Source organism: Lathamus discolor, chromosome Z, assembly GCF_037157495.1.
Source record: "Lathamus discolor isolate bLatDis1 chromosome Z, bLatDis1.hap1, whole genome shotgun sequence".
NCBI classification, from domain to species: Eukaryota; Metazoa; Chordata; class Aves; order Psittaciformes; family Psittacidae; genus Lathamus; species Lathamus discolor.
Genome location: NC_088909.1, coordinates 19,436,745 through 19,457,793, shown reverse-complemented (window position 1 = coordinate 19,457,793; position 21,049 = coordinate 19,436,745). Strand labels below are relative to the sequence as shown.

The 21,049-nt window shown below is 40.4% G+C and overlaps 1 protein-coding gene across 1 annotated transcript in view; it reads left to right on the top strand.

Annotated features, from left to right (window-relative positions):
- Window positions 1-20,413, top strand: part of SLC12A4 (solute carrier family 12 member 4) — a 51,906-nt gene extending 31,493 nt beyond the window's left edge. Inside the window, exons 6-24 of the mRNA XM_065662997.1 lie at window positions 162-292; window positions 735-976; window positions 3,700-3,914; window positions 4,860-5,024; window positions 5,108-5,206; window positions 7,223-7,280; window positions 7,733-7,907; window positions 8,305-8,423; window positions 8,858-8,956; window positions 9,320-9,439; window positions 10,134-10,238; window positions 11,616-11,784; window positions 12,871-13,066; window positions 13,784-13,953; window positions 14,124-14,255; window positions 14,355-14,462; window positions 15,177-15,361; window positions 18,000-18,133; window positions 19,237-20,413. Of these exons, the coding sequence (XP_065519069.1) occupies window positions 162-292; window positions 735-976; window positions 3,700-3,914; window positions 4,860-5,024; window positions 5,108-5,206; window positions 7,223-7,280; window positions 7,733-7,907; window positions 8,305-8,423; window positions 8,858-8,956; window positions 9,320-9,439; window positions 10,134-10,238; window positions 11,616-11,784; window positions 12,871-13,066; window positions 13,784-13,953; window positions 14,124-14,255; window positions 14,355-14,462; window positions 15,177-15,361; window positions 18,000-18,133; window positions 19,237-19,328 (2,714 nt within the window). The 3' untranslated portion in view covers window positions 19,329-20,413. The remainder of the gene's footprint in view (window positions 1-161; window positions 293-734; window positions 977-3,699; window positions 3,915-4,859; window positions 5,025-5,107; window positions 5,207-7,222; window positions 7,281-7,732; window positions 7,908-8,304; window positions 8,424-8,857; window positions 8,957-9,319; window positions 9,440-10,133; window positions 10,239-11,615; window positions 11,785-12,870; window positions 13,067-13,783; window positions 13,954-14,123; window positions 14,256-14,354; window positions 14,463-15,176; window positions 15,362-17,999; window positions 18,134-19,236) is intronic.
- Window positions 20,414-21,049: the final 636 nt, after the last annotated feature.

Here is a 21,049-nt window from a genome sequence, read left to right as displayed (position 1 = left end):
GGTCTTTAGTTACCCCTGTGTGAAGAGAAAGATAATTGAATTGACCACCCCCTCCCCAAAGCAGATATACAGTGTATTATTTTGTTGTATTCTTGTGACTATTTTACAATTTATAGCAATAAATCAATGATAATTTTACTCTCACTTTTCTTGTTTCATAGCTGGTGGTTCCTACTTCATGATATCTAGGTCATTGGGCCCAGAGTTTGGTGGAGCTGTAGGGCTGTGCTTTTATCTGGGAACAACCTTTGCAGGAGCCATGTATATCCTTGGTGCCATTGAGATTTTATTGGTGAGTAGTACTGGAGTAGTCCTGCTTTTAAGACAAATAGCATATAGAAAATGCCCCAGTATTCTTGTCCAATGTTTGTATACACATTTCTGGGTAGAGACTAGAAGATCTCCGGTTTCTTGGTGTCTAATTCTGTACTGCTGCTGCTTCTCTTTGGATGGTGTGTGTTCTGTGGGTATCCAGAAGGGAAGCTCTCCTGAAAATATAGATGGGAGTAGGAATGAATCAGACACATGCTCATCACTGATAAAGTTGGCTCAGTTGTACAATGGAAATAGAATGGGCCATTATCCCTTGACTTTTCCTATAAACTGAAGGTTTCTGGTGAAGAGCATGTTGCAAATCAGGAAGTGATTTACATTTACAATATAGGTACAAGATCACTACAGTAATATAGAGGTCTGTTTCCATGTTCTTTCAGCTTGCTTTCTTCTTCTTTCAGACATATATTGTACCACAAGCAGCAATTTTTCATCCATCTGGTGCCCATGATGCATCCAGTGCTATGCTGAACAACATGAGGGTGTATGGCACTGTATTCCTCATCCTGATGGCAGTGGTGGTCTTTGTGGGTGTGAAATACGTAAACAAGTTTGCTTCCCTCTTCTTGGCCTGTGTAGTAATATCTATACTGTCCATTTATGCTGGAGCTATTAAGTCCATCTTTGATCCACCTGAATTTCCGTGAGTAGTATTTCTGGATGGGGGTATAAGTTTGTCTGCAGGTCTGGAATGTGGAGTTCAGTGGAAGTTACTTAAAACTTGTGCCTCATGCCTTTTTTGTGAATTACTTCTGATTTTTTTAGCTGTATATAATGACAGTGGTCATCTTCTTCGTGCAGAGCTCATGGAATAGATGTGTTGTAGGCTAAAATGAGTGCGTGATTACATTCTTTAACTGTTTTGGTAGATAGAAGTCTCGTGGTGAGTAATCAGATTGATGGAGGCTGACATTTTCTCTGCTTCCTGTGAAGACAATCCAGTACCTTAGCCTACGGCTGTTGAGTTACATTTTAGCAAGAATTCTGCACGGTTATTTATAGCAGGCAGTAGGAAGCAGTTTGGCAGGTCTGTTTTCCGCAGGCCAGTCAGACGTGATGTGCTGCCTTCGTGGCTGGAAACTGTGGTGGTGTGATGTGGCTGCTTGCTGAGAAATAGGGTATCTCTTAGGGAGGTGTAATGTTGGGGCCATGCTGAGGCTCCAGCAAAACTTCCTCTTGGTCTGAAAGCAGATTATTCTGCTGTGTGAGCAGCCCTGCTCTGAACACAACACGTGCTTCTTGTCATGTTGGCAGTTAAACATGTAATATGATTTTTTTAAACTCAGAGCAGTGATGTGGACACATGTGTTTAGCAGAAATGCAAACAGTATTTCCTGATACTGATGACAAGAGATGAATGGAATGGAAATAGAGGAGTTGAGTCTGTGTAATTATTCACATCTTAAAATGCTGTGATGATAACTAAGTACTTGCATCCCTCAAGGATAGCTTTAGGTATTATGGGCCTGTTGATTATAATGTTTTACAACGTTGGCAGGTTTACAGCAATAAAAATAAAACAATGTCTCTACCTCCCCCTTATTATCTCCTGGATTGTTCTTGAATGTTCTCCCTATCTGTCTTTGTTGGACTATATTTCTTTCTCTGGAGAAACTAGTATGACTTCTAGTTATTCACTGAAGTAACTAGACATTGTACTTTTTAATTCTGGAGGGGAAAGCTTCTTTGAAGTTACAGTTCACAGTCCTGCAAACCCTACAGAAATGGCTCCGTCTCTTCCATTTGCCTGGCTTTATAGAATCATAGAATCATAGAATAGTTAAGGTTGGAAAGGACCTTAAGACCATCTAGTTCCACCCGCCCTGCCATGGGCAGGGACACCTCACACTAAACCATCCCACCCAAGGCTTCATCCAACCTGGCCTTGAACACTGGCTTCATCCAGCCTGGCCTTGAACACTGCCAGGGATGGAGCACTCACAACCTCGCTGGGCAACCTATTCCAGTGCCTCACCACCCTAACAGGAAAGAATTTCCTCCTTATCTCCAGTCTAAACTTCCCCTGTTTAAGTTTTAACCCGTTACCCCTTGTCCTGTCACTACAGTCCCTCATGAAGAGTCCCTCCCCAGCATCCCTATAGGCCCCCTTCAGATAGTGGAAGGCTGCTATGAGATCTCCCTGCAGCCTTCTCTTCTCCAGGCTGAACAGCCCCAACTTCCTCAGCCTGTCTTCATACGGGAGGTGCTCCAGTCCCCTGATCATCCTCGTGGCCCTCCTCTGGACTTGTTCCAACAGTTCCATGTCCTTTTTATGTTGAGGACACCAGAACTGCACACAATACTCCAGGTGAGGTCTCACGAGAGCAGAGTAGAGGGGCAGGATCACCTCCTTCGAGCTGCTGGTCACGCTCCTTTTGATGCAGCCCAGGATACGGTTGGCTTTCTGGGCTGCGATCACACACTGCAGCCGGCTCATGTTCATTTTCTCATCAACCAGCACCCCCAAGTCCTTCTCGGCAGGGCTGCTCTGAATCTCTTCTTTGCCCAGTCTCTAGCTGTGCCTGGGATTGCTGAGATTGATAAGATCTGTGAAACAATTAAACTTATTAAAATGAAAGAAACATTTTTTTTTTCCCCTGTGCGAGTTTCCTGGTACCAGGAAGAGAAGTTGAATGAACTTTGAGTGGTAGCAAGCTGTTAAGTTATATCACCCAAGCTGTTAGGTTTTATCACCATGTCTTGTGAAACCATCTTTGGAGAACTGGATTAAAATTTTTCTGTGCTGGAACAAACTATGTTTGTGGTGAGGTGAAGCACCACAGGCACTGGAGGATTTTAGGAATTAAACACAATTATCTTCCAACAAGAAGAACCTTTGCTTATTGTAATTGAAATGTACGTTCCTGCGTCTGAAGCTGAAATGTCAGGTCATTTGAATGCTACTCTACAGAAGCTGGGAAAATGTGATTTATAATGTCTTTAGATTTTCTATATACCTAGGAATTTGAATCCTACTATTCACAGCTTTTCCACTCCAGTAGTTCTGTTTAACGGGGTGGGTGGGGGGAGGGAAGGGAAGTATGTGTGTGGGGTGTGGAGGGGAGGGAAAGTGACCTAATCTTTCCCTTTCATTGTTTAAAGTAAATTTACCAAATTCAATAAATCACACTAATGTAGCTTTTTATACCTCTCCCAAAATAGTTGGGTAAGTGGCTTTACACTTCTGACCCTTAAAGGAAACAGTTACACAGTCTTTGTCCTGCTACCACCATCTTTTTGAAGCTGCTGTACTTAGCAGACTAGAGCCACTTGAGGTTTCCACAGTATGAACGAAGAATTATGTGAAGGGTGGATTTCATTTTCCCGGTACGTGTAGTAACACTGGTTTCCATACTTTCCTTCCAGTATTTGCATGCTGGGCAACAGGACACTGTCAAGAGACCAGTTTGACGTTTGTGCCAAAACCGTAGTGAAGGATAACATTACTGTGGCCTCTAAGCTTTGGGAGCTGTTCTGCCATAGCACAAACTTAACCACTGAGAACTGTGATGAATATTTCCTAATGAACAATGTATCAGAGATAACAGGAATTCCAGGAGCTGCTAGTGGCATTTTGAAAGGTATGATAGAGTGTTTCTTTACCCTCTGAAGGAGGAGGCATGCTGAGCGGTTGAAATGGGTTGAACTCTGTTCCCTGCTGTTTAAGTAAGAGATTGAAGAAATGTGATTACAGTGAAGAAAATTATCCTTGATAAAGAAAACCAGTCTTGCTGTCTTAAAAAAGAGTACATGGCACTTTTGTCCAGATACAGTACTTGTCTGCTGTGAAATTGATTTAATTTGCCTTCTACATCTCATAATTTCAGCAGAAAGTCAGCTGTGATTATGAGCTAGACTAACGTGTAAGTTGGTAAAGTTTTTCCGAACTCTGTGTAGCTGTGACTCTCAATTTTAGACAGGTTGTGATTATGTCCTGAAAGATGGGAGTACTTATACACCAGTAATGTAATTCTTGCTCCTGAATTTATCATTTGAAAGTGTTCATTATTGACATGAATTTCAGAGAACAGTTGCTTTGTACAGGTGCTGAATGCCCGAGGTTCCCCTTTTCACAGAAACCGTTAGTCTAGTTTCTAAAGCAGGCTTGGTGAATTCTCAAAGGCCAACCATGTAATTCTGTAATTCTTCCACTGGCTAAAGAGCAAATCTGTTTATATCTAGAAAGCTGGTCACTATTGCTTTGGATTCTCTGATCTGTGGTGGGTACGGTTCATTAAAAATATTCAGTGTATTTCTTGGGATTAAAATAGCTATGAAGCTAAAAGAATGTTACATCTAGTAATATTAAAGGATAAAAAGTGCTTATGCTTTTCTAGGCTATTCATACATATTTATTGGTTTTGTTACAGATTCCCTTGAAAATATGCAAAATAAATTTTCTTTGACCTATCTTTGTGTTGATCACTGAATTGCATTTGTAATGCTCAGTTGTAGACCATTATAATGAGAACAGGTTTGAACTGAACCATGCTTTTCTTTTCTGTGTTGTGTTGATAACACTGAAGACAACTTATGGAGCAATTACTTGGAGAAAGGAGAGATACTGGAGAAAGCTCATCACCCATCTGTGGATGTGGCAGGCCAGAAGAACAACCTCCATCTATACGTGCTTTCAGACATAGCTACTTCATTCATGGTGCTGGTTGGCATCTTCTTCCCTTCAGTGACCGGTGAGAATGCTGGGATGAGAGGGCATCACAGGGCTGTGAGCTTTCTTCTCTCCCATGATCTTATGTTCAAAATGTATTTTCAGGTATCATGGCTGGTTCAAACAGGTCAGGGGACCTCAAAGATGCACAGAAATCCATTCCCGTTGGAACAATTCTTGCTATTGTCACCACATCACTAGTCTGTATCCTTTAAAAATTAGAGTCCTGGCATGTTGTGAGTGACTCAGATGAATGACTGTGTATCCCGTTTGTGAACTGCCTTCAGGTGGCTAAATTATCAGATTGGACACTGGGGAGAAAAAAACAACAGTCCTTGAGCTGAAAGCATTAGAATTATTGTCCTGCTGTTTTCCATTCCCACAGTTTGCGTTGGTGTAATTGTTTTCTTCTTTTGCCTTTGTATTGCTTTTCTTTGCTATGCAGTGATCCAGCTTTCCAGGCTGGTGGAATACAGGTGTATATTTTGTTAGGATGCAGTGGACCATTAAGAGGAGGAATGTAAGAGATCATAAATTTCAGGTGCTTTAAAAAACAAACAAAAGCCTTTTGGTTTGGGTGAGGTTAAGGAGTATAGGCTTTCTTGAACATTTTAGGGCAAGATAAACTGGAGTTAAGAGATTAGACTAGATGTTTCCCAAGTGGGTTGAGGGGGGAGGGTCAGGAGGAAGATTCAGGAATTTCTGTGTTTATTTCAAAGTTGGTGAAACAAGATCATCTTAGATCAGTTTATAAGACTGTATTACCTCTCCCCACCTCAATTTTTAACACATTGATCTGATGCCATTCCATGATTCTTAGATACATCCTGACTGGCATGCCTGGAGGTGTTACAAGTGGTCTGCTCAGTAGTGAGCTCCATGAAGCAGTGATTGACTCATTGTTTCCTGCCTGTTGCCACTGAGGCTAGAACACCTAATCTGCAGAATATGAGGATGTTCTTCATACCAGATTTCTAGGTGCTGAGCATGTGTTCAGAGGAACAGCCTTTGTCCCACTTGAAGTTCAGGGTTTAGGACTGCAGGAGCTTTGCTCAGGAAAGACTATCTTAATCTCTTCTCTCCTGCTAGAGAAAAGATGAAGCCAATGTCTTTCAGCTTCATCTAGCTGTTGGTGTCATGGTAAACCAGATATAATTTATCATATTACAATTTATTAACATAGAATAAAAAAATGGGGGGTGGGGGGGCACAAGAGGCAGTTAATATGAGCAAGGACTTCAGAACTTCTTTGTATGAGCTTTGTGAATAAATCCCACCCAAAGGACAACTCACAAAGATTCCGCTGTTTCAAACCTGTATTTCACAAGAATTTAACAAGCTGTAACTCGGGGTCCCAGCTTGCTTGTCCCAGCTTCTTTGGAACACAGCCTTTTCCAGATGTTCCTTTGGGAACTGACCTTATACCAGGAAGTCTGTGTTTCCCATGAATGTAATCAGTATTAAGACAGGTCACAGATGAAACCCCCAGCTTTAGGATTGAAATACTTGTAGTTCAAAACTTCTTTCGTGTTGGTAACTATATGTAGGTGTTAATACGCCACCCAGTGGATGGCTTACATGGTAAATTTTAGGTGTGATCAGTGATTACAGTTGTATTACCTTTTATATTTTACAATTGCATTTCAGGGGTAGAGTTTACGAATTAACCATGCATGTAAACTTAAATTGCAAGATGAAAAGCTTTACTGTGATGCCAGATCCAAAACCTGAGGTATTGTGTACACACCAACACAGCAGTAGTGCAGATTAATTACAAACAATATTCAAAGACTATTGGTGATGTGAAAGCCTTCAGAGACCACAAAATGAGAAAGTGCAGTGTAGTGTTTTTCTGTGTGTCCAAAATCTCTTCAAACGCAGGAGAAGGATGAAGAAAAGAAAGACACTTTAATAAGTTTCTGTTTTATACTAACAGATTAATTTGATGTTTACATATCAAAATATTTCTTCCAGAGTTATCTTTTTTATCGTAACATTTAACACTATTTAAAAAAATAATTTAGAATAACAATTTTATCACTTTAATATTAGAAGGTAGATATGAGCAGTGAGACATTACTCACCACCTTTACAAAGTTCTGCTAAAGGAGATGCTGCAGTGCAAATGCACAGTTTGAGCTTTCCACAGTACTTCCTACAGTTGCATTTATCTGCCATGTCTAAATAAATCCCACTTCCTTAACACAATCTCTACTCAAGACTTCAGTTGTGTATTATTGTTTGGAGCCTGCATAGAAGGAGTAGTCCTGAGAGATAAGTAAGTTTTACTGCTGTTCTGCTTTCCTTTCTTCTTTTTTTGCAGAGGTGTGTTCTTCCCCATTTTAGGCCCGTCCTACTTTTAGGTGCCTTCTAAACCATATTTCCATGTAAATTGTAAACGGTGTTTTGGGAATCTGCTTGTATTTGATTTGATATTTTCCAGCATGGCTCCTTCAGATTTTCTATCCTATGTCTTAATTCCTTCATTTTTTTAAGTGGAAGTGGGAAATTATGTGATCAGAGTTTTATGATACATAATAAAAAAAAATATTTCAGGTTGTTGAAATCAAGCTGCAGGCACTTCCTACCTGTGTATCAAAAGTAACTCATATTGTTTACTACTTTCTATATTTCCCAGTCAAGAATATATATGATATTTAAATGACATCTTAAAACAGGCCCCAAAAAATGAATGCAAGTGTCAAAATGTCTTGCTGTTTCTCTCTGCAGGTATGGCGATGCGGTGAACAGGAACTTGGTGGTGGGCACCCTTTCGTGGCCCTCACCATGGGTCATTGTGATAGGATCCTTCTTCTCTACCTGCGGGGCAGGTTTGCAGAGCCTCACTGGAGCTCCGCGGCTGCTGCAAGCCATAGCAAAGGACAACATCATTCCTTTCCTCTGGGTTCGTACAGCTTAAAAATCACTGCTGCCACCAGAGCTATTCTGTACCTAGTAACTAACTAGTTATTTGACTTCATGCTCTTGGAAGTCAGATTTATTTTCCCTAGTTTACCCAGTGCTGAAGTGAAGGTCAATATTTTTGGTTTAATACTTTGTTTTCTTTTGTTAAAAACCAGGAATATTTTTAAGAGTTTGAATAGACATATATAGTAATTTCATGAACAAAATTAACATCTAATTCAGTGAAGCATAGGAAGTCTTTAGAATAATGTGAGTTGTTGCTCTAGAATCAGAAGTATGTGGGAAAATTACTATTGTTTTCTAAAATGTAATTTTCTTTTTTTCATTATAACCATATACAGTACTTGGAAGATACCTTTAATGTTCTGTTTCTTCAGGTTTTTGGTCACGGAAAAGCAAATGGTGAACCGACATGGGCTCTTTTGTTAACAGCGCTGATTGCAGAGCTAGGAATCCTTATTGCTTCTCTTGACATGGTGGCTCCAATTCTCTCAATGTAAGAAACAGGCAGGTTGCTGCTTAAGGGGGGAAGAGTGGTACTCTTGAGCTTTGCTAATTTGATTGTCCTTCAGAACCATATTCTGGAACCTGAGTTCCACTTTTATTATTTCTGTGAATTCTCTGACTTAAGGCTGTATATATAAATCTACTTGTTTCTGTGGTATTATGTGAATAAATGTGTTTTAGTATATTGTTATTTTGTTAGTGAAAATGTAATTTTTAGAACAAAAATAGCATTGATGTTGTGGATAGATCTAACTTGTTTTAACTACTGTATACTGATAATTCAGGCTAGTAAAAATCAGAAAGATAGGCACACATAACAGAGCAGCTGTATTTTGACTGTAAATCATTCATATGATTATAATATGTGGCAGAATCTGTGAATGTGCATGCTAAGAGGTTTTGCCTTTTTTTTTGCTTCTGCAGGTTTTTCTTGATGTGTTACCTCTTTGTTAATCTAGCATGTGCAGTACAAACACTTCTTCGAACTCCAAACTGGCGGCCTCGGTTTAAATACTACCACTGGTAAGCAAAAGGTTGGCACAGCACACTCAACGCCTAGTCTGTAAGCTGCAGTGGAGGTTTCAGAAGAACCCTCTCCATGAGGGTCGTGGGCATCTTTTATTGTTTTAGATATCAGATCTAGAAAAGAGTAGATGTACTCTAGATTCATTTGTAGTGGACCAGACCAAGTTATTTAATGGCATATAAGATTTTAATTTCAACAAGACACTTAAAACTATTGGGGACTGGGGAGATTCACTGGAAGCTTTAATTCCACTGCTGATTCAGAACAGACAATTTAAAATAAAAAGAAAGGGAATAATTGACTTGTTTTTTAAGCTTTTCTATGCTACTTCTTACTGTCGTCTTTGTTTTTTGTTTTAGGGCACTCTCATTTTTAGGCATGAGTATTTGCCTAGCGCTGATGTTCATTTCATCTTGGTATTATGCTTTGGTAGCTATGCTTATTGCAGGCATGATTTACAAGTACATTGAATACCAAGGGTAAGTATTGACTGGATAGAAAAGGGCAAGAAGGAGACTGGATCAATTTTTTAATGAATTATCTCTGGCTTTCACATTTGGAGAAGGATTTCTCCAGAAATACAACTTTCAGGATTTTTTTTTTTTTTTATTTTTTTATTGTTCTGCTATGTCAGCTAAACAAAAGCCCTTCAGGATATTTGGTGACACATAAGAATCACAGGAAGTAGAGGCTTGGTTGGGGTCTATCCTTCTGCTGTCTGTTACATGTGAATCAGGCCCAGAACAGCTGAAGGCAGCTATCTTACTCCAGTTGATCTGGTGCAAAGGTCTTTCTACAGCAGTCCTAGTAAAGCTGAATCTGCAGATCATTTTGCCTGAGGTAGTTAGTATCTGATGGACTCAGGCTCTAGTGTATGGCTGTGTAATGTAACTTTAGCAGTCGGGTATTAACATGCCTGAAGTTTATATAGGCTTGGGAAGCCTTCTCTGCAGTGGAGTGTTGCTTACAAATGAAGCACATTTGACTTAAAGATTTGAATTTTCTCATGTGATATGTATTGTATCACGGACATACATGTACAAATGATAAATACCTGTATGATGCATGCTTTTAGTTTTATTACAAGGTAATGATTTCTCTGTAGTATGACTGTTATTGTGCAATTAACCACTCGTGAAACTGTATGTTGGCTAAACTGTGTGTTCTTCCCAGGGCGGAGAAGGAATGGGGTGATGGGATCCGGGGTCTTTCACTCAGTGCAGCAAGATACGCCTTACTCAGACTAGAGGAGGGCCCTCCACACACAAAGAACTGGAGGTACTCATTTTGGTTTAATAACAGCCACTGTCATGATTATCTACTTACACTTTGGGAATTAAACTGGACTCCAACCAAGATGCTTTTGGTCTGTATGAATGAATTGAAATGCTCAGAATACTTAAAAACAAGAATTTGAGCCTGCGGTAAGCTACTCTTTCACTGTCCAGGCTCACTTGTGCAGCCCCTGTGTTGGCAGAGCTTTCGTTTCTTTAATCAGACTCTGAACTAGTGAGATCAGAAGTGGAACTTGGGGAAACTGTGAAGGTCTCAGGGTACGGAGGTCCAGATGCCATGGTAATTTGCACTGCGGACACAGAGAAGTCACTGCTATAAATCTAGGATTAAAAACCAGAACAGTGGTCAGCATTTTTCCTTGTGGCTTTGTGTGTAGATCAGATAGGCAAGCACCTTCCTCTTGGTTATGCATCATACAACTCTTAGGCTCTGAGCAAAAGACTAGGAATCTACCAAAGAGAGTTTTATAAATATTTTTATAGTTGCTTAACCTTAGCTTAAGACAAACTTAGTCATATATATAACTTAGTCATATATATATAACTTAGTAAGTGTGTGGCAGTACCTTAATGGACAGAAGGCAAGTGGGTTCTATATTTAGATGAAAATACTCATGTTTCCCAATTGCTTGGCACAAGGGGCCAGATAGCTGTGGAAGCACAGGCCTGCAATGTATGCTCCAGTAGTGCTTAAAAGAGCCTTGAAAATCAGCCACTTAACTAAAACACTAATGTAAGCCTCTTAAGCACATGAATGAGTTTTGTGACTGTCAAAAAAATGCAGCAAAAGAATTCCCTCAATGCTCCTGATCTGCTTTGGATCAAGAGAAATAAAATATTAAATAAAACCCCGCTAGTGTGTGATATACAGGAAGAATGTGCTGTTTCAGAGTTAATATTTAAGCACAGTTAAAGGGATGAAGAAGAGAAGGCTGCATGGAGACCGCATAGCAGCCTTCCAGTGTCTGAAGGGGGGCTATAGGGATGCTGGGGATGGACTCTTCATTGGGTACTGTAGTGACAGGACAAAGGGTAATGGGTTAAAACTTCAACAGGGGAAGTTTAGATAGGATATAAGGAAGAAATTCTTTACTGTAAGGGTGGTGAGGCACTGGAATGGGTTGCCCAGGGAGGTTGTGGGTGCTCCATCCCTGGTGGTGTTCAAGGTCAGGCTGGACAAAGCCTTGGGTGAGATGGTTTAGTGTGAGGTGTCCCTGCCCATGGTAGGGGGGTTGCAACTAGATGATCTTAAGGTCCTTCCCAACCCTAACTCTTCTATGATTCTATGAGAGAGGCAGTTGTTTTAGGAGTGTTTTTGTTAAAGCCTTAGTGAAGAATAAATTCCCTTTATTTTCTCCAGGCCTCAGCTGCTGGTGCTTCTGAAACTTGATGAAGACTTGCATGTAAAATACCCTAGATTGTTAACATTTGCATCCCAGCTGAAAGCTGGTAAAGGTTTGACTATCATAGGGTCGGTGATCCAAGGGAATTTCTTGGAAACTTACGGAGAAGCTCAGGCTGCTGAACAGGTCAGTGTCTTAAATTCTTAAAGTAAAAAGGGATGAGTGGGCAGGTAACTTAAAGGTTTCCATGTAATCATACATGGAAAAAAGTGTATCCCAGGCAATACAGGCCTAGTGGAGTAGCACAGCGGCAGCTCAGGAATGGGCTAGCTTTGGCTTTATGCTTTGGCTTTGGCTTTATGCTTTGGCTGCTGGTTTTGACTTTGGGAACATACATGATCAATTTTTGCAACTTGTGTAAACAGCCTTACTGCATAAAACTTTATTCATTGATAAGAAATACTGAGGGGTGGAAGTTTAGGTATGCTGATCAGTGGGGAGGGGGACTGGTTAGGTTTCTGAACATACCAAGAAACATTTCAGTAGCTGTCAGTTACTACACACTTAGCAAATGTGCTGTGTCTCTTCCAGCATGGTAGTAAATTTCTTAAAGAAAGCATCAAAGGATGGGCCTGAAAATATGTTAATAAATAGTTTAATATTCCTTGCTGTGGAAATGTGATATCATAGCCCTGTTTACATAGTATCAGCACATCACTGTTTTCTTCCCTAGAGCCTTTTTATACAGGAAAACTGTTACAAGGGGAAAACTAATTCACAAGCCTATGTGTTGACCAAGTTTGTTTAGTTTGTAAACTAAAGGGTGTAGTACTCCTGATAGGTTTGGTGCTTACATTTGTAAATTGAATATAACAACACAGCATGTGACATAAGAATCTGAAACTGGAAATCCAAACGAAGTTAGTTAACCTTGGGTTTAAAAGGTGTTTTAGGATTAGAAAATGGAAAGTGAGATAGTAACACAGATATCACTAACTACTACTATGAATAAGAGAATGAAGAAGCCCTTATCTTAATCTGTTAGAAATAATTATGTTTGGAAGGGAGCTGTGTGTGTCTTAAGCGAGTATTATATACAATTAGTGTGTATTTTCTCTTCTGTTTTATTAAGGAAAGCACTTGAGCAGAACTTTGCTTTGAAATGTGTTTTACCTGTGGATGTGTGAACCAGGAATTTACATTGTAATCACATGATAGAGAAACACAAAGTGTTCCTTTTGATTGTGAGGTTTTTCCTTGTCTGTCTTTCAGACTATTAAGAATATGATGGACATTGAGAAGGTGAAAGGTTTTTGTCAGGTAGTTGTAGCAAATAAAGTTCGGGAAGGAATTGCCCACTTGATCCAGTCCTGTGGACTAGGTGGCATGAAACATAACACCGTCGTTTTGGGATGGCCATATGGCTGGAGACAAAGTGAAGATCCAAGGTCATGGAAGACATTTATAGGTGAGCTTTACAGGTTCTGTGTGATCAGATAGTGTGAAGAGAGATGTTTATTACACACCTTACACACAAAGAGGGTTTTAACAGAATACTTGAGAAATTGGTTTTGTTTTTTTGGTGGGTTTTTGGGTGTTTTTTTCAGTATTCATTGTGAAGTAGATAATTTCTCACAAAACTGTTCTGTTTGGAATACCACTTCTTGGATGTAAAAGACTTATGAAAGATCCTCAAAGATTAATCTAGCAGCTAAAATTCATCTATCTAATGAATGGTTAAAAAGTTAAAGACTTGAGAGATGCTGTTTTAATAGCAAACTATAATTTCTTTCTCAGATAATCCATCTTTTCACTGGTCCTAATTTGTCCGTCTCTCTTCACTACTGCAGCCAACGCTTTCCTTGCCTGTACCTCTGTCCTTCCCCTGTGGTCCAATTCCTTAACACAGATTAGAACAGAGCAGATGCTTTCTCCTCATCCTTAGCTTTGGAGATTGCTGCTTTTCTTTCAAACATGAAGCAGGGCTTGGTTCCTGTAAGTCTGCTTTATCTGGGCTTTGTCCTTTGGTCTGACCTGTCTCTTTAAGCTTTGCTGTACATACTTTATGTAAGCAATGAGTTTTAAGGTTTGCTGACATTTACTTAGTAACTGGTTTGTTTGTTTAGGACCATAGATCGCTGTTGGAGAATTTGAAGTAACTGTCTGTCCTTCCTCTGTTGGGCAGGTACTGTTCGCTGCACCACTGCAGCTCATCTGGCTCTGTTAGTTCCCAAAAACGTGTCTTTCTACCCCAGCAACCACGAGCGTTACAATGAAGGCAACATTGATGTGTGGTGGATTGTGCACGATGGAGGCATGTTGATGTTGCTTCCTTTTCTTCTCAAACAGCACAAAGTAAGGAATTAGCCAAAGAATGTCACTCAACTATTTCTCTTGAGTGTTAAACAAACAAGGTCCAGTGGTGGAGACTGTATTGATAAATGAGAGTGGATGTATTGGTAAGTTTCTGTCTCTCAGAGCAAAATACTGGTTCAAATACTAAAGAGTCTGTGTTCCCTCACCAGGTTTGGAGAAAATGCAAAATGAGGATTTTTACTGTAGCTCAAATGGATGATAACAGCATCCAGATGAAGAAGGACTTGGCTACTTTCCTCTATCAACTCCGAATAGAGGCAGAGGTAGAGGTGGTAGAAATGGTAAGGAATTTGGGCCTGGTTTTCCCTTAACGATGCAAATAGTGGTACTTGGTTCTGACTTGATTACAAGCACAGTATTTTTTTTTTTTATTTCTGCAGCACAATAGTGATATCTCAGCTTATACTTACGAGAGAACTCTTATGATGGAACAGAGATCTCAGATGCTGAGGCAAATGAGGCTGACGAAAACAGAGAGGGAAAGGGAGGTATGTCATTTGTAATTTATCGCTATCGACTGCTGAGGTGGATGCCTTCCTGGTAGTGTTTTATATAGCTGCTGCTTAATTTTAAGTCCTATGTTCTACAGATGTAAGGAAATACTTTTACTGTAGCTTTTTTTTTTTTTCCTTGAATTGCTCATAGTTGTTGAATAGTCTGGCTGTACTTGCAAAACAGTGATAGAAATTATTTGTTTGGGGTCAAAACAATGGAAGCATATACACTACAGAAAGAATATGTGTTCCCCTTTGCAAAGTAAATGACACTTGGTGACTTGAAGATGCAAGTCTCAACTGCTTCTTGACCCTGTTGCTTTATATGGTATGTCCAGGGTTTGTCTCAATTTATACCATATCCTGTTTTCCTATGGAAGATTTTATTCCAGTTTGGACTGACAGGACACGTAGCGAGGATAGGTGCAGGTGATCTAATACTTCTGCATGTGTTTGTCCAACTTTTTTGTTGTAGGTCTTGAGTCAGGCTTGTCCATTGTTTCAGACCATGTCATGATGTGAGCTAGACTGTTTCTTGTATAGCTACAGGCCTCTGTTAGTCCCAATTCTGCATGGCTCATACCCATCAAAACTGCTCAAAGTCAGTTTGGTGTGCAAGATCACCAGCTAGAGCAGATGCCTGGTATCAGAACCACGGAATGTAAAACAAAGTCTCTGAGTTTATGCTGTCATTCATGTGCCCTCTAGGCTCAGCTGGTAAAGGACAGACATTCAGTGGCGCGTCTGGAAAGCCTCTACTCAGACGAAGAAGATGAGACAGAGCCAGTTCCTGAGAACATCCAGATGACCTGGACAAAAGAGAAATGCGACGCTGAGAAGCGGAACCGAGGCAGTGCTGTGGGAAGCTTTAGAGATCTCATCAGTATTAAGCCGTGAGTCTTGTCTAAGTCAACAGCTTCCATCTCCTGAAACTCCTGCTGTGCTGTGCTTTTACTGTCTTTGTCTCCCAGTCCTTGGTTTAGACTTGCACAATAAACACTGAGACCCAACTACTGAAGTCAGCCTCCAGAGAAGTCTCTAACCGATTAAATATGTTACACATCCCTCAATATTTTGCTTGGTATAGTCAAATTCTATTGTAACTTTCCTCCTGTCTCCCGTATACCTCAACAAAACACACATTTTAATACCAGAGTGCTAATTTCACTGATCTAACCAGAATTAAAAAATAAGACTGATAATTTCAGTATCTAATGCATAGTGCAGGTGTTTAACAGAGCAGGGAAGCAGCTGTGGAGGTGGTGATGAAAGACTATGAACAGAGTATGTATGTGGCACAACCCTCCAAGACACTTGCTGTGGAAGGAGTACTGACATGAAACAACAGCTGTAGCTGTGTATGTCCTGTGAAGAGCTGGAAGGAAAGGTGTGTTTTGGCTCTGCATAAAAATGTGTGAATCTCCTTGACCTCTTCAGTGTACCACATCTTACATGAAGAGTTCACACAGTCAGTTTTGCAATCTCAGCAACGTTCCAGATTTTTCTTCCTAATAAATCAGTGGGAATTCTAGTCTGTTTTAGGCTGAATCATACTGTAGAAATTCTGCTGAATTTGGTGTTAACTACCTGTACTTTTTCCTCTTCCATGCTTTCAGAGAGTGGGAAAACTTGTAAGTTTGTTATTTAACTTAGAAATACATTAAGATGGTTGAGAGGGAAGACTTCATTTTCTCAACTAAAAGTAGGAAAACTATATGTAATTATGGAAGGAAAGAAAAGGAGTTAGAGCTGAGCAGTCTTAGCAGTGTTTTTAAAGAGAGCAGGATTAGCCACTTAAACCAAGTATCATAAATAGCACATAACTACAGGAGCTGTCCTGACAGGAACTAAGTCAGGATACAAAACAAGTCTGAACCTGTTTTGTTAAGCAGAGTATGACGCAAGAAGTGGGAAACATTACTCATTTAGAGAAGCTCTTGTTTCACAATATTGCTATGCTGTTATTTCTGACAGTTTCTGAGCGCTAAGAAAACCCTTTTGTATAGCCTACACTTTCAAATTGCTGGGGTGGGGGTGTGTGTGTGGGGTGTGTGCATGTCAGAGATACCAATTATAAATGTTACTTTAGGGAATACCAAACCTTTAGTTTTCAATTCCTTTTCCAAAACTATATGTAGTTAATGACAGCACATTGCTTTTGGTGCTGGTTTCTTCCTCGCTTCCTGTAAACATAATCTGGCCTCTGTGTTGTCCCTTGCTTTCTGAAGCTGATGTGAAGACAGAGGATATTCTTGCCCTAAATTGTATAAGAACATGAAATAATGGAGAGGCAATTAACAATGGGTAAACTGTGCTGTTAGTGTTATTCTTACCATTGCATCTTCTATTTTCTGTCTGTATAAATATTTGTTTGCCAACTTAAATATTTGGAAAAATAGCTAAAATCTTTCATAAAGCTGAATTAACAAAACTGCATATTTGTATTTGATTAGTTTCTACTAATACTTGCTTTTAATATGTTAAAATGAAGAAAAAAAACCCAAACAAACAAGTACATTCTCCCTTTGATGAATCTATTTCTGTATAGTTTTTCCTTTTACCTTACCAAAATAATGGTTGATTTCCTGGAGGAGGGAAACATTTCCTGGCTCAAAATGCCTGAAAGATACTTTCCACTTCTGTTCCTGCATGAATGGGTGTTATTTTGTGATAATATCTTCTGAATAAATCCTGTTGCCTCTCCTAGCCTGGATTCTTAGGGAGCAGAGGCTTTTGAGGTCATGCTGCCCCATTCCCTTCTCTCCTATAACTTTTGAACCAAGTGGCTACTCAAATTAGAAAGCATGATTGAGATTTTAAAGCTACTCTGGTCATCAGTGTTTGTTGTAAATAGCCAGGCAGAGGTCGATTAGTGTCCAGCTGGAGGAAAGGTTAAAACCATTACTAGACACCAAGAGGGCCCTGTCAGGAGGCATACGCACAGCTCTTTGTAGGTTGTGTTCAATTCCATGGATCTGTAGGAAATCAAGCTTTCTCTGGAGTTGTCAACTGCTGTTCAACACAAAAAAGCTAGTGCCCATGTGGGAAGTGTGGGCTGAGCACAGTGGTGCTGGTCTGCTTGGTTCCGATGGATCTCTTGAGTTTTTCGGTACCGGCTCCTGAGAGGTGCATGGTCTGTGCTGCTGGGGGAGCGGAGGGATCTGGGGAGGAATGCCTGAAGGGAAGGCTCTGCAATCACAAGTGTCTGTGGTCAAAGAGCATGTCCCTGTGTGCAAATGTATTTTAACTTCTTACACAAGACTTACATCACCTTTGTAAGTTGTGCTTCTTGAAGGGCAATGTTAACTTCATAAACTGGAGACTTGATCCAGAGACCTTAAAATCCATGGACCTGAAGAATGCTGTAAAATCTCTTTTGTACATTCATCATTAAATTTGAAAATATTTAATGTGTGTCAACATGTAATGGGGTATTTAGGAGATTGTAGGTGTGCTTGTAGGGGCCTCTTTAATATTTCCATTTTCAGAGGCACATTTCTAACAGCAAGTCTGAATGTGCTTCTTCTACAGGAACCAGTCTAATGTCCGAAGAATGCACACAGCAGTGAAGCTGAATGAAGTTATTGTAAATAGATCCCATGATGCCAGACTTGTTCTTCTCAACATGCCTGGTCCTCCAAAGAATACTGATGGTGATGAAAACTGTATCCTTTCAGGCAAGGCCTGGGCCACAGGGAGTATCTTTCTTTGAATTTATATTGCCCCAAATGCTGTGGACCTGTAATGTGGAACAAAGTGTCCATTCAGCAAGGGCACTGGCTGCTTGGCACCGTTACATAGTAATTTGTAAAAGTTGCCACTGGTTGCTCTGGAAGCCTCATAGGTTTAAATTCATTCTTGTCTATACTCTTGCTTGGTTTATTTATTAAGTTAAATCTGATTAATTTAGTTTTCAGTAGTGGATGTAGCAGATGTCTAAGGTGCATTCACAGTAGCCAGCACTCTGGGCAGAGTGATGTCTGAATCCAAGTGAAGTCCTTCCTGAAGGACGGGGCGCATTGCAGACGCATCTCATGCATCAGAATTTGGGAGCTTAGCTCCAAGTGCAATGCTCTGGTAAGATTAAAATTCAAACCTAGAGTGTTTCAGCACATAGAGGGATACTTGCACTGTGCCCTGAGAGCTGAGGGTTGTGATCTAGTGAGCTGGCTGGCACTGCAGTTCTCTGTCCACAACTGTTCTTCAGGGTTGGTTTGCACTGTTAAATTAGTGAGGCTTTCACTGGCCTGTGCCAAAAATGTATATCATAAATCATAGGCTAAGTGATTGGTTTCTCCTAAACCTAGGTAGAAGTAGTAATGCTCTTTCACAACAGTGTGCTGGCTAAAGTAAAGATAAAAATATTCTTTTAGCATAAGGGAGGTTTAGCTGCAGCTGCTGTAGTGCAGGAGAGATTTCTACCTTAAGATTATGGGTGAGGATGTTTATTGCTTCACCCTTCCCTGTGGAGGCTGAACCACTGTGACTGAAGAATGCTCCATGTTCATGGAATGTTGCTGGGAGGAAGTGTGGCTGTGTAATGTGGTGCACCCGTATTGCTGCTGGGTGCAGTTTTGGGCAGTGGCAGGTTCATTTTTGAGCTATTTGAAACTGGCTTTGTGCAACATGAGGCAGCCCCTGGTCTTGTCTCCCAGAGGATGTCCCTGCAGCCTGCCCGCTGCCAAGACCTTCCCACAGAAACCCAACAGACTAACCACTGTGTACTTGGGTTTTGATATTCCTGTTGTCCTTGACTTCCCTGAAACAGACATGGAGTTCCTTGAAGTCTTGACGGAGGGTCTGGAGAGAGTACTGCTTGTGAGAGGCGGCGGCCGAGAAGTCATCACAATTTACTCCTGATTTAGTAGAATCTTCTAATCTTGGTCTACATTTACCATCTTGGTGATAACGGACATTCCAGTTTAAAGTGGAGAAGAAAAAAAAGGTCTTTTTGCCTAAGTTTCTTCTCATCCAGTCCTGTCCTTTGTCTTTCCATTTGCAACATACATATCTTTGGGGATTGCAGTCGTCTTGTTATACCATCCAATTAGCAACTTAAGTTAATTGTGAAGCTGCCACATTATTAAGTTTCTGCTTTGGTACTCCAGCATTTGTGCATGTAGTTTTAACACTAAACCTATTTTTATTTTTAATCAGCACTGCTAAGTGCAGTATTTTTAGTAACTGTATGTAAAGTTAGGACTTGAAAGCCAGTTACTGTAAAAAGATTTTAAAAGCTTTTTATATTAGGTTTGGGAGCTAGAATTACATTACATAGCAGCTAGTTTCTGCTGAAGTCCAGCTATAAAGCATTTTCTAAGAGCACAGTAAATTGTAAGAGGGGACCGAAAAAGCTTTGTTTTTCTGGGTTTATTTCCAGAACTAAACTCTCAGTATTGGATAAGAATTTATACTTTTATTACATTTATTGATAGAGATTTAAATAAATTATGTTGATATAGTTGGAATTATGTATGTAGCTTGCTACGAACTGTTGCTTCTGAGACTTGAGGTTCTGTAAGGCCAGAGCCCTATTTATTTTTGTATTTATTTGTCAGAAATAATGGATAAACAGATGCAGACTGTTTAGAATAACAGAGATCTCACAATAAGTTTTGAATTGGCTGTGGATTAAAGGACCAGTCCTGTGCACTTCTTCCATGCTTTAAATTTCTTGCAGACCATCCATCAAAGTATACTGAGCATGCTGGAGTCCCATGTGTAGAGCCAGCGCTTTGCTGCAGGTGCAGCGGTGGGATTGTGCTTGCATTTGCACAAGCACAGGGGACCTGCAGCTTCATCGTTTGTTTTATGCCCTTAGATGAAAAAAGAAAAGAAGACCTGTATTAACTAATAAGTCTCTAGAGAGTTTATCAAGCCCATTAAGTTGTACTTTATGTACAGAACATTGGTATTTTTTCAATAAAATGTTGCATACACTTTGACCCTATCCTCCATTCTGCGTGCTGTGCCAGCTGCCTGGGAGAACACTGTCTGTGCTTTCTTGAGCTGTGGCACTGTGCTGATCCGCCTGCAGTGGGTTCTCTGGGTGAGGGGAGGGTGGTGGGGCCCTACTGGTGTTCACCAAACGGTGCAATAACTGCACAGTGGAGGCACCAGCTTAGGCTTCTGAGCAGGCTGGTGCTGTGCCCAACTGTGGGAAGGCTCCTGGCTCTGGAGTTACTGCCATATGCCAGGTGGAAGTCAGCGCCTGTAGACTATGAAACGCTTGCAAGCTGGAACACCTCAAGATCTTGGGCTGTCTGCGAAAGCTGTAATCTTGTACAAGGGGTAGGGGTGAGCTAAGCTCTGTGGGATGTATTAATAGCAAGGAAAGAAAGGCAGGGATTGACACATTTCTCTGACCTGTGTGCTCTTGTTAGTTGGTGTATACTACTTGTGTCAATCTTGTTGTGATAGTACTCTTAGTTGTTTCCCTGATAAAAGCATGAGTGATTTGTCTATGAGACAGAAATCTGGGGAGCTATCTAGGCATCCTTCTTGAATAACGTAACAAAAAAATGCTTTTTATCAGTTTTATAGTTAAAGCCTAAGCTTACTGTCTTTGAAAACCGGACCTT